The 11,782-nt window shown below is 34.1% G+C and overlaps 2 protein-coding genes across 3 annotated transcripts; one reads left to right on the forward strand and one right to left on the reverse strand.

Annotated features, from left to right (window-relative positions):
* Nucleotides 1-439: 439 nt before the first annotated feature.
* Nucleotides 440-2,767, forward strand: LOC107457850 (expansin-A6). The gene is made up of 3 exons (XM_052252304.1): nt 440-650; nt 954-1,272; nt 1,822-2,767. Exons 1-3 carry the CDS (start codon nt 503-505, stop codon nt 2,129-2,131), a joined length of 777 nt encoding a protein of 258 aa, XP_052108264.1. The 5' UTR covers nt 440-502; the 3' UTR covers nt 2,132-2,767.
* A 776-nt stretch (nt 2,768-3,543) lies between these two features.
* LOC107457843 (protein INVOLVED IN DE NOVO 2) lies at nt 3,544-10,952 on the reverse strand. 2 transcript variants are annotated; one of them, XM_016076015.3, is made up of 10 exons: nt 10,769-10,952; nt 9,802-10,155; nt 9,297-9,653; nt 8,789-9,139; nt 7,673-8,611; nt 7,083-7,264; nt 6,348-6,437; nt 5,972-6,259; nt 5,105-5,314; nt 3,544-3,983 (listed from the first exon to the last, which is right to left on the reverse strand). In XM_016076015.3, exons 2-10 carry the CDS (start codon nt 10,121-10,123, stop codon nt 3,762-3,764), a joined length of 2,961 nt encoding a protein of 986 aa, XP_015931501.1. In that variant the 5' UTR covers nt 10,124-10,155; nt 10,769-10,952; the 3' UTR covers nt 3,544-3,761. The 2 variants fall into 2 exon arrangements, with proteins under 2 accessions (XP_015931501.1, XP_015931502.1); XM_016076016.3 differs by lacking the exon at nt 3,544-3,983 and adding an exon at nt 4,061-4,782.
* Between the last annotated feature and the right edge of the window lie 830 nt (nt 10,953-11,782).

Raw genomic sequence — 11,782 nt, forward strand, 5'->3', positions numbered from 1 at the left:
ATTTGTTNTAATATTTATTGGTTGCCTACCTCATCTTCAATTTTTTTCATGTCGATTTGTCATTGGCCAATAAATTATTGCATAAAAAAATTAAGATTCGAATATTTGACACTTAATTTAAAAATAATTAAAGTATTATTTTATTATTGACATTCTCAGAAAAGCTTGATTCATATATTTTTGATTAATTTTATGGTATCTATTATTTAGTATTTAATTTTTTTCTAATTTACTTTTTATATTAAATTTTAAATATTTAAAAATGATTTATTTTTATATTTTAAAATTAAAAATTAATTTTTAATTATTTTTAACATGTTAAACACCACTTTTCAGTTTTCAGTTTCCACTTTTGATGCCCTAAACCTCAACAATGACCCATTGCTCTCCCTCCATAAATACCAACACTCTCCACACTCTTCCCTCCTCACACAAACACAACCCTTTGGCCTTCTCTTTCTCTGTGTCCAAAACACAAACTCGCATAAAGAGAGAAGAAACCATGTCCACCAAAATCATCAGCATTGCAACACTCTTACTAGCTCTCTTCACAACAACACAAGCCAGAATCCCCGGTGTCTACACTGGCTCCGCATGGGAGACTGCTCACGCCACATTCTACGGTGGCAGCGACGCCTCCGGAACAATGGGTATCCACCATCACTTCAAAGTTTCTTCCTTTCTAACCCTTCAACTCAAAAACCTTCACTTTTCTTTTATTTTACTATGTTTCCTCTGTTTTCCTCTGTTTTCAACTAAACCCATCTATCACCAAACCTTCAAAGTCCAAACCCACACATATAATGTCTTCTCATTTTCCACCTTTGAAAAACTTTAGCTTCCAAAATAAAAAAATCAATTTTTTATTTTTTTAATTAATAATTACCGGTAAATGTTAGAAGAGAAGAGAAAGGAAAGCTGAAAATTAACTTGCAATTATTATTACTACGCAGGAGGAGCATGTGGTTATGGAAACTTGTACAGCCAAGGGTACGGAGTGAACACGGCGGCGTTGAGCACTGCACTGTTCAACAATGGCTTCAGCTGCGGAGCGTGTTTCGAGATCAAATGCGCCAACGACCCCAACTGGTGCCATGCGGGTTCGCCATCGATATTCGTGACGGCAACTAACTTCTGCCCTCCCAACTACGCTCTCCCAAGTGACAATGGAGGTTGGTGCAACCCTCCAAGGCCACACTTCGATCTCGCCATGCCCATGTTCCTCAAGATCGCTCAGTACCGCGCTGGCATTGTTCCCGTCTCTTATCGCAGGTAACTAACTCTTCTTTGACTTTTTGAGATTGTGGCTTTTCAACTTATCAAAGAATAAAAAAAGAGAGGAAACGGTGTCGTTTGTGGAGACAAAGTGAGCTCATATTCTGCTACGGTGGAGACAAGACAGTAATAGTGGGAATGGTACGCAATATTTGACGATGTAGTCTCAACTCCCAACTATGAATACAAATGAGAGGAGGGTACCATTTTCTACGTGGACCCCAGTAGCCGAAAACGGACAATCTGGACCGTTCATCTCAACGGGATTCGGGATTCTGAAACATTTGGCCGCGTCATTGCACGATTCCCCAAACAATAGAATCTTCTTTTTTCATCTTTCCACTCCATGCATCATGATTCCCTCCCACACTGGTTAACTATACAGAAGAGGAAAATTAAAAAAGAAATAAAATTTTATTTTTATCTAACAAGCTATATTTGTCTAAAGGTTACAACTACTGTCATAATTGGTGGATTTTTTTTCTCTTAAAAAATTGATAAAACCCTGTAACAATGTTTTATTACGATTATGCCCCTGTTGTGTAGGGTTCCATGCCGCAAGCAAGGTGGAATGAGATTCACGATCAACGGTTTCCGTTACTTCAACTTGGTTTTGATCACGAACGTGGCAGGTGCAGGGGATATCATGAGGGCGAGTGTGAAGGGTTCCAATACAGGGTGGATGACCATGAGCCGTAACTGGGGTCAAAACTGGCAATCAAACTCTGTTTTGGTTGGTCAGTCACTCTCCTTCAGGGTCACAGCCAGTGACCGTCGCACTTCCACTTCTTGGAACATTGCACCCTCCAATTGGCAATTTGGCCAAACCTTCACCGGCAAAAACTTTAGGGTCTAAAAACATACATACAAACATGTTATGGAAAAGTTTTCAAGTATATCGGTGATTTTTAACAGTTATCTTAATTATATATATTATATATATTTTTTATAATTAAGATTAACCGTTTAAAATGATTGAAATACTGGTATACCGATACATTTAAAAGTTTTCCATGTTATTATGGTATATATTTTATTTGTGAAATATTTGTATCCATTTGCATATTATTCATCATTAAACGAGGTATAGACTCAATTTAAGTGTGAGTTTATATTTTATCTAATGATAAATAATATTTGAATTGGTACAATCTTTCACATCTTATATATATGTTCAATGAACATCATTAAAATAGAAAATTAAAAAGCGGTGGTATGTATTAGTGATACTTTTTGACATTTTCTTTGTCTTGTTTTGAGGTAGTGGTGAATCAATCAAATATATGTCTTCGGTATATGGGTTTAGGTTTTTCTTCAAGGTTTTTATTATTTTATATAGATATCTCCATTTTGAGTAAAAGATGGTGGAGAATATGACGATGTAATGAACTTTTTGAAAGGAGCTGAAGTGGCTTGCAAGTTTATATGCCCGCAGCTATGCTTACTATATATATAAATATTATCATATTATATATTTTATATAACATGATCATCAAGTCTGCTTAAATATTTTCTTTGTTAATTATAATTATAATTTCTCATTGATATTGCCGAGATGAGTTTGATGTGAGTTTATGCTTTGCTATCTCGAGCCTTGGATATGATTCATTTTATTAGTACACTAATTGAAATTCGAAAAGTGTGGTTAGTTGATGCATGCATCTTTCACAATTTAGCATGCTTTATTTACCAGCGCCGAAAAGTTAAAGGAGAAAAAATATTCAAATCAACGTTGATTAATAAGAGTATTTGTCTCTTCTTTGATCTTTGTTATATTGGTATTAAAAGTAGATTCTATGCCTTCCGTGATGGTTTTCCTAACTTCTCTGATGCTATCTTATGTATTAATTATGTTAGTAATGATGAGGTTATCTTTAATTTAGTTGTGAAATTGCGAAAAGGTATGATTCAGGCATAATGCAAGTTGAATTATATTACAAGAAAGTAGTGTGCCTTAGAACATCTTCGACAGAAGAATTTATTTTTGTTGTTATTTTTGCTTCATCTATTCTTAAAGTAAAAGAGCAAGATAGTCGCATCGCAATCCACAATTACATCATACAAAGTAACAAAACTACACCAGTCCTTCTTTACTCGTCACTTTAAGAAAAGAAGTGGCATAATTATAACATATTTTATTATGTGTCATTATCACATATTAATTAAGAAATTTATTTAGTTTAAAATTTTATCACACGATTACAATTCTAAGAATAATATTGACACAAACAATGAAACATAATGTAACAACAGAATAAATTAATCAGATGATAAAAATTAAGTGAAGACATTTCCACAAGCATATTTGATAATTAAAGCACATTGCTATAGTGAAGGACAAAATGATTTGAAACATTAATATAAAATTTCGAATGCAATAAATCTAGAAGTATTTTGAGAGAAAAGATGTAAATTTAAGCACTTAGTCCTTGTCTAAGTAATTTTCTTTCTAGCTATTCACATCCAAGCATTTACATAATTTCCCTCTAACGTTTATGAAGTTTCCATTGCTCCAATAGAAAATTTACCCCTTCTTGCAAAGTGGCTTTTCTTCCATCTTTGTAGTTCCATAATTCCGAGGTTATGTACCGTCCACTTGGATTGTATTCATTTATCTCTCTTAAAGCTTCCACCACAGCGTTGTACACTTCTTCCCCCATCTCGTTTTTTAGTCTTTTCAACTTTTCATCGGTATCATCTACCATTTCCTGAAATGAGACAAATGAGCAAAGCCAGATAAGAAAAACATATTATCATAAAAATAATGCAACGAAGTTTTAGACATGAATAGAAGTTGTAAATGACTAAATGCAGTGTTCCTGTTTGGAATAACAACAAATAGACCAAAACAATGGTCCACAACATTCCTATGTTCAACTGATATCCATATTTAGTTATTTACTTTCCATTGAAAGCAAATATGTTTAATCAAAAGTGTAATGCCAATGAGCCGTGGCTCAGATGGCATATGTCCCCCGTCCTCGCTAAGAGGTCTCGGGTTCGAGCCTCATCTAATATAAATTGACCCAAAAAAAAAAAAGTGTAATTAATCTTACGGCGTCTTCCTAAATAATATTGGACACAAAAATAAAGGGGCAAAAGGCATTACACCTTATGTAAAATATGCTGATCGGTGTCACATAAAGACTAATGACAAACCACACAACTTAGTTTGTCATAAAATTATTCAACTTAAAACATATACATTCAATGTTACCTTCCATTTTTTTTCCTCCAGTGATCTAAAGTCTTTTTCTAGATTTCATTTCATGGCAGATAGGGCCTATGAAATCCCAATTCTCAGTAAACATAAACCCTGAAGTTTCAGGACCAATATGTTCTAGAGGTCACACAGTTATAAACCTAGAGGTGGCTGGCTATGGGGAAGGAAGGGTTTTGAAGGGTGTAAAATTTACACTACAAGCTTTCCCATCCCCTCCATTCTCTTCCAAACGCAATTCACAAACAACCCTTATGGTACATGGATCAAAGCTTCTTCTTCATCTCCTGTTTCAAGTAAAGCAGCTATCATGGATATTTATTATCTTCATCCATCAATAAAACAATGGGATAAATGGAATGCTAATAAACGAAGTGTATTGGGTTATATACAGTAGAAATCTTTAAAAAAATTTCTTCAATAAATACACTATAGAAGCATTGGAAACTACAAAGTTTTAGTTTTTTTAATAAATTATTTCTACATTAAACACCTTAACAAATGCCCTTTAGCAAAACTGTAAAAGAAAGATACAAATTCTATTAAGACTGAAGAGCGATATCAAGAAAAAAAATATTTCAATAGATGTATAAGATTACAAAGACACACCTGATGTTTCCCATCAATTGTGCTGATTTTAAAGGGATGCCAGTCTGGGTCCTTAAGATACTCTTCCCACAATGAACACAGTTCCAAAGCTCTCTCTTCTGCTTCCTCATCATTATATCTTTTCCTCATAAATTCAACAAACGGTCTAATATCAAGTTCCCCCATTCTCCTCACACCAATATTGCCACGAGTACACATGTCTTTAACTCCCTGAAACATTTAAAATATAAGAAAGCATGGAGAAAGGAAAGGAGGTTTCAATGTTCAGAGCATAAAAATCCATGAGCCACAAGTCAGGTAACAGACGAGAACTGATTATCCACACAATATGACTGTTGCACCATTACAAGCCAGCAGTGCTGGTCTCTTCTACAAGTACAGTTTTAGAGACATATGAATTAGAAATAATCAATTCGGCGACATGTTAATTAGATATCAAATGAATAAGTTGACTTTAGTGGAGTTACTTTGTTACCTTGATGTCTAACTGAATAAATTAAATTTGGCAAATAAAAAAAAAGAGAAAGAATGTACTATAAAAGAAACCTTAATTTAAAACAAAGTATATTTCATCTCCAACGAAATTTTTATTTCTATCATTGTGGTTCATACAGGACAGTTTCATCAATCAGTTAATATCTTATCTGATTCATATAAGAATTTATTGAGCTGACAAGAAGCAAAACCTGTGTCTAATAAATGACCGGGTCATATTCCAATGACAGCCAAGAAATCAGATATCAAAGTATTAAAAAAAACAGGACCTGATTGAACAGATGCGCTTACAGTGTAGTTCAAAAAAATATGCACTTTGGAATACTTTTCAATATGCGCTTATCAGGGAAAAAAGGAAAACAAAAAACTTACACTAATCAATACTTTTCGAGCATCCTGCAGCTCATCGTTGCTCTTACGCTCTTTAACAATTAGTGCTTGGTTCAATGTCCCTATCTCTCGAAGTGACTGTTCCTTATCTCTTAATTCGTTATATAAAATATCCATCACATTCAAAACTTCAGAATCTCCATCATCTTCCATGTGCTTCATGACATTTAATTTTCCCTTTAGTTGGTGAATCTCCAACTCCAATTTTTGTTTCATATCCAATTGTTTTTCAAGCCGGATAATTTTAGCATGGAGTTCTTCTTTTTGTCGCTGGATAAACAAATAGTCAATAGCATTAACAATTACACCTTTTTGCAATATAAAGTATAAATAAAGCCTCAAAACAGGTTATGCAAACCTCCTGATCTGCAGCCAGTCTCAAAAGATTTTTATTAGCCTTCTCTTGTTCATGAACAGCAATCTGAAGAGAGCTGTTTTTCATTGCATTCTGAAAAGACAATAAAATGAGGATTATCAAATAAACCTATCTTACATGCATCTTAAGCACGCCAATATTATTAAAGGGGATCGACCACTCGCCCAAATAAAAAAAATATGATGCCAAAGTGTTGGTTACAGATTCTTCGGAATAAATAAAAAAATAAATCTCATTTGGAGGATACAGGTGAAATGGTAAAACTAGAAAAGCCACTGTAAAATTCTAATGCATACACCTCTAGACTGATGGTTTACTTTCTCCCTCTTTTCCAAAAATTTCATCCCATAAATTGCCTACTTAGTGTATGACAACTCAATGGTATTCATTATTGTTCAATCGTAATTGTTCAACCCACGACACATATTGAAGATTGTGTCTGGTGATATCTACTAGAATGGAGTAAAGATCACACATAGTATAAGCTGGTTTAAGATCAAATTTTGCATGATGTAAACAATGATTACTGAATGCAATATAAAATTAAAAAATTTACTGAGACTAGGTAACCATGTAATGCAGTGTATTTATCAATTAAGAATAAAATACACAACCCTCCGTCTTAACAACTAAGCATCCTTGAAAAGTATTTTCTCCTTCAATCTTCATTTTGAAGCATCTTAGAAAAGGAGTAACAAAATAACAAAAGCACCGCACCTCCTCAATCTCTTCTTTCAACTTTTTTCTTTCACTTTCATTATGTGCTTCCCGCTTTTCCAATTCTATTCTTCGCAACTCAAGCTCGGTTTTCTGAGATTCTAATTGTAACTTAAGCCTTTCATGGCCACTAAAAATATTCTGAAAGTATTGCCTTGCACTTGACTGTATTTTCTTCATCTCTGAATACAAGCAATAAAGACATAAAACAATATCATTACCATCGTCCAGGATCATTCTAAAATAATCAGTTGCAAATCTATTGTCGTGTTCTAACAGGACGTTCTGAACATTTTTTAATTTATTTTTAAATAGTAGATTCTATTGCGAAAACATGATGCTATTGCAACCAAAGTTTTTGGAATTTAATTCTGCAATAAGTTATTAAAATTGGAGTTAGTCCAGCGATCCAGAAATTGCCACGCTGGAAATTGTACTAGGCAAACAAATTATTGGTTGCATCACAGCATTGGGTACTTAAAAAATGGACAATAAACCGGAAACATGAAATAGTAACAATTGCATACATAACCAATGAATCATAATCCAAACTGAAGAAAAAGCAACTTAGGCAAAATATTAGCATATACCTTCGTCATGAGATTTAGTGAGCTTATCTATTTCCCCCATTACAACATCAATTTTAATTGTAGCTTCACTGTACTGTACTTCCATCTCCTTTAAAAGCTTGTTCTTTACCTGAATAGTGTTAGTTAAATTGAGCACGAGTTTATCCTGCTTTCTAGCTTCTTCTTCCATAAGTTGATTTATAGTCCTGACATCCCTCATCTTCCGCAGTTGTTCCCCAATAATATTGTTCAACTTATAATCACTGACTCGTGCCAGCCAAGCATAAATACCATACTTCAGCTCAGTATTAGCAAGCCAGTCCTTTTTACCATGGTGATCTAGTTCATATGCTCTTTCAAAACGCAATGCATCATCCAAGCCTAGCCAATTATTATTGAATTCGACAAGAGCAGTTCCAGAGTGAACTTGTGAACTCCAAAGTGCACGAACTCTACGTGGATTAAAACCCCTGCTTTTGTATTCATCCCTCAACATGGCACCGCTTTGCCCTACACAACGTCCATCTTCTGTCTGTATAGTGGGAATATTAACTACAATCCCAGTCCAAGGCCACACAAACTGCTCATCAGAATTAACAAGATGGGTTTTGTCATCTGCAGGTTTCAATGGACCATCAATATTAATAACATCCTTTTTCAAATATTTTAGTAAAGCCAGATGATCTGCTTTCTCTCTGGTACTTCTCTTCTGTGAACTGCTCTGACCCACCCCAGAAGCATGTTCAAGTAGTTCTCTGTACACATAATCTCGTTTTCTCTTTTTTGGGCAGTATGGACACGTGAAAGTCTCATCTGAGGTTTTCACATTGTGATTTCCCATTTTAAGTTGTTCATAAGAATTATCTACATGCCACCTGCTTATTTGAGGTGCACTTGTATTAGTATCCTTTCTTGAGCATTGTTCCATTACGCTTTTTCTCGGGCTTAGTACTTTGGTTCCTGAAAGACCAAAACTAGTGTTAGCACAAATTATTAATATCTTGTGTTATAGATTACTTCCATTAAATATTGTAAGAGGACAACTTCTGTTTTTGCATACTCTGTCACTGGAGTAATAATCACAACTTGAACAAAAACATTTGTAACGTATAATTGCTTTGCTAACTAGGAGTTTACCTTCATTCACAGATTTTAAGCGACCATTCGCATTAACCAGATCCGTTTTCAAATATTTCACTAAAGCTAGATGATTAGCCTTCTCTGTGCCACTTCTCTTTTGTGAGGAACTCTTACTTACCCCTTTAGCATGTTCAAGAATTTCCCTAAGCACATAATACCGACTTAACTTTCTAGGGCAATAAGGACAAATGAAACTCTCGTCTGAGACTTTCACTATGTGCTTTCCCTTTTTGAGTTCCTCATAAGCTTTAATGAAATACCGCCGACTTATTCGAGATGCAGTTGTACCAGGATTTTTGTTAGAGCATTGACCCATCACAGTGTCGTGCGAACTTGCTGTTGGGGAACCTGAAAGACAAAAAGTACTGTCACTACCGACATTATTCATGTTGCTCTACAGATAGTCCCTTCAAATATCACTCAGAAATGACCCATTTCTGCATACTGGGAAAAATTTATATTGAACAGAAATTTTGTTTTTGTTGCTTCATTAAGAGGTGATCACCTTTATCTGCAGGTTCTGATGGGCAATTTGCATCCTTAATTATAACATCCTTTTTCAAATATTTCATTAAAGCTAGATGAGTAGCTTTTTCTTTCATGCTTCTCTTCTGTGAACTACTCTGACCCACCCCAGAAGCATGTGCAAGGATTTCCCTGTACGCATAATTCTGTTTTCTGTTTTTAGGGCAGAATGGGCAAGCAAACGTATCATCTGAGGTTTTCGCATTTTGACTTGCCGTTTTGAGTTTGTTATAAAATTTATTTACATAGAACCCACTTATTTGAGTAGCACTTATATTAGTATCCTTGTCAGAGGAGTGATGCTGTACTGTATCTCCCATGCTTAATACATTGGTACCTGGAAACAACAGATTAATGTTAGTACTGATTTTTTTCTGTTGCCATATATATATTTATTATGCCATTAAACATGTTCATGAATTGGACAATTTTTGCAGAAAAACTTAGTAAAGAATAAATAACTTCAACATAACAAGATTGAACACCTTTATCTACAGGTTTTGTCGGGCCATCGAAACTCGCAAGATCTTTTTCCAAATATTTCGCTAAAGCCATATGATTAGCCTTCTCTCTTGCACTTCTTTTTAGTGCACTACTATGACAAACCTCAGAAGCATGTTGAAGGAGTTCCCTATACAGATATCCCTGTTTTCTCTTAGGGCAATATGGACAAGTGAAGGTCTCATCTGAGATTCTCACAAGGTGAATTCCCTTCTTGAGCTCTTCATAAGATTCATCTACATACCATGAACTTATTTGAGGTGCACTTGCGCTAGTATCCGTGTTGGAGGTGGAGCAATGAGCCATTACAGTTTCTCCCAGCCAAGGTATTACAATAACTGAAACACAGATATTAACATTAGAACTGAGTACAGATGGTTGCAGTGTTGGTTTACCTATCGCTTCCATGAAAAAATAAATAAAAAATAAACAAATATTGTGGAGTAGCAAATTTCTTCCAAAAATTCTCCATTACTTTAAATTTTATTAATTGTATAAAACTATAAATTGTTAGAATTTTTCCTATGAGTAAATTTATGGTTGAACCATGATCAAACCAGGGAAACAGTTCCAACCAGAAACATGACCAGTTTGATGCCTGCCCCATCTGATTTTAAAACAGTAATCTTACCACCATTGTCCCCCTTTTTTGTCTAGAGTTCATTTGGTTCCAGCTAACCTAACTCAAGTTATATAAGCTTATAATAAGAAGAAAAAATTACATAAAACAGAAAGACAATGCAATGCAATGCAATGCAATGCAGTGCACGAAAGCATGCATGGCAATTCGGCAATTCAAAGTTGAATAATAAATCAATCAATTTCATAGGATGAATTCTGAGTCACCAATGCACAAAGAATTAGGAAATTAAAAAAAAAAAAGCATATATATATCTTGCAATTGGGTAAAATGTAGGGTATGGAGAGAAGAAAGGAAGAGAGGTTATTCACCTGAGAACTAAGAAATTGGAAGACGTTTGAGGCGTAGTTTTGGAATTGGGGTATTAGGAGAGAAGAAAGTAGTGCGATCGGAACAAAGAACGTTGCGAGTGAAGGGAATGAAACTATGGGAGCGATTTAGAGTAGGGAGTAACTCGGTACTGCCACTGCCATTTCCGTTTCAGTGTTTCACGTTTCCTTGTCAGCCGCAGAAATCACCCAAATAACAAAATCACTAACAATTTTACGGTTTAATTACACAATTAGTTTTTTGGACAAAAATTTTAATTAGATCTTTATATTTTTTATTGAATTTTTGTACTAATTTTTTTAATGAGTAAAGTATCGTTTTTGTTTCTAATATTTGGGTTAAATTTTATTTGTGTCCCTAACGTTTAAATCGTCTTATTTGTATCCCTAACGTTTATAAAAGTGATTCAATATTATTCTACTATCAATTATATTAACAAATCAGATTATATTTTTCAATTATTCTCATTTAGATGTATTCATTCTCAATTAGGTCTCACTTGAATGTGTTCGATTTTAATATTATACCCACTATTTGTGTTTAGATTCAATTATGTCCATAGAAAAGTGAATTATGTAAATATTGTAGAAATTAGTTTTAACTTTTGATGAGCTATTTTTCGAAGCGGATCATCAATTCTATTCCAGACATTTGTATTTTAAATTCAAGAAGAGATTTTTAAAACTCAAACTAAAGCGTTCATGATGTGTAATTAATAGCAGGATAACATTGAATCACTTTTACAAACGTTAGGGGTACAAATAGGACGATTTAAACGTTAGGGATACAAGTAGAATTTACCCCAAACGTTGGGGACAAAAATGATACTTTACTCTTTTTTAATTGAGTCTCTATATTTTTTTTTCTTTTATTTGAGTCTCTACACCAATTATTTTTTTTAGTTGGGTTCTTATACAATTAAGCCAATTATTATTAACAGATACATAATTGAAAAAAAAAATTTAGTGCAGGAACCCAATTAAAAGGAAAAAAGT

The sequence above is a fragment of the Arachis duranensis genome, chromosome 7 (genome assembly GCF_000817695.3).
Source record: "Arachis duranensis cultivar V14167 chromosome 7, aradu.V14167.gnm2.J7QH, whole genome shotgun sequence".
NCBI classification, from domain to species: Eukaryota; Viridiplantae; Streptophyta; class Magnoliopsida; order Fabales; family Fabaceae; genus Arachis; species Arachis duranensis.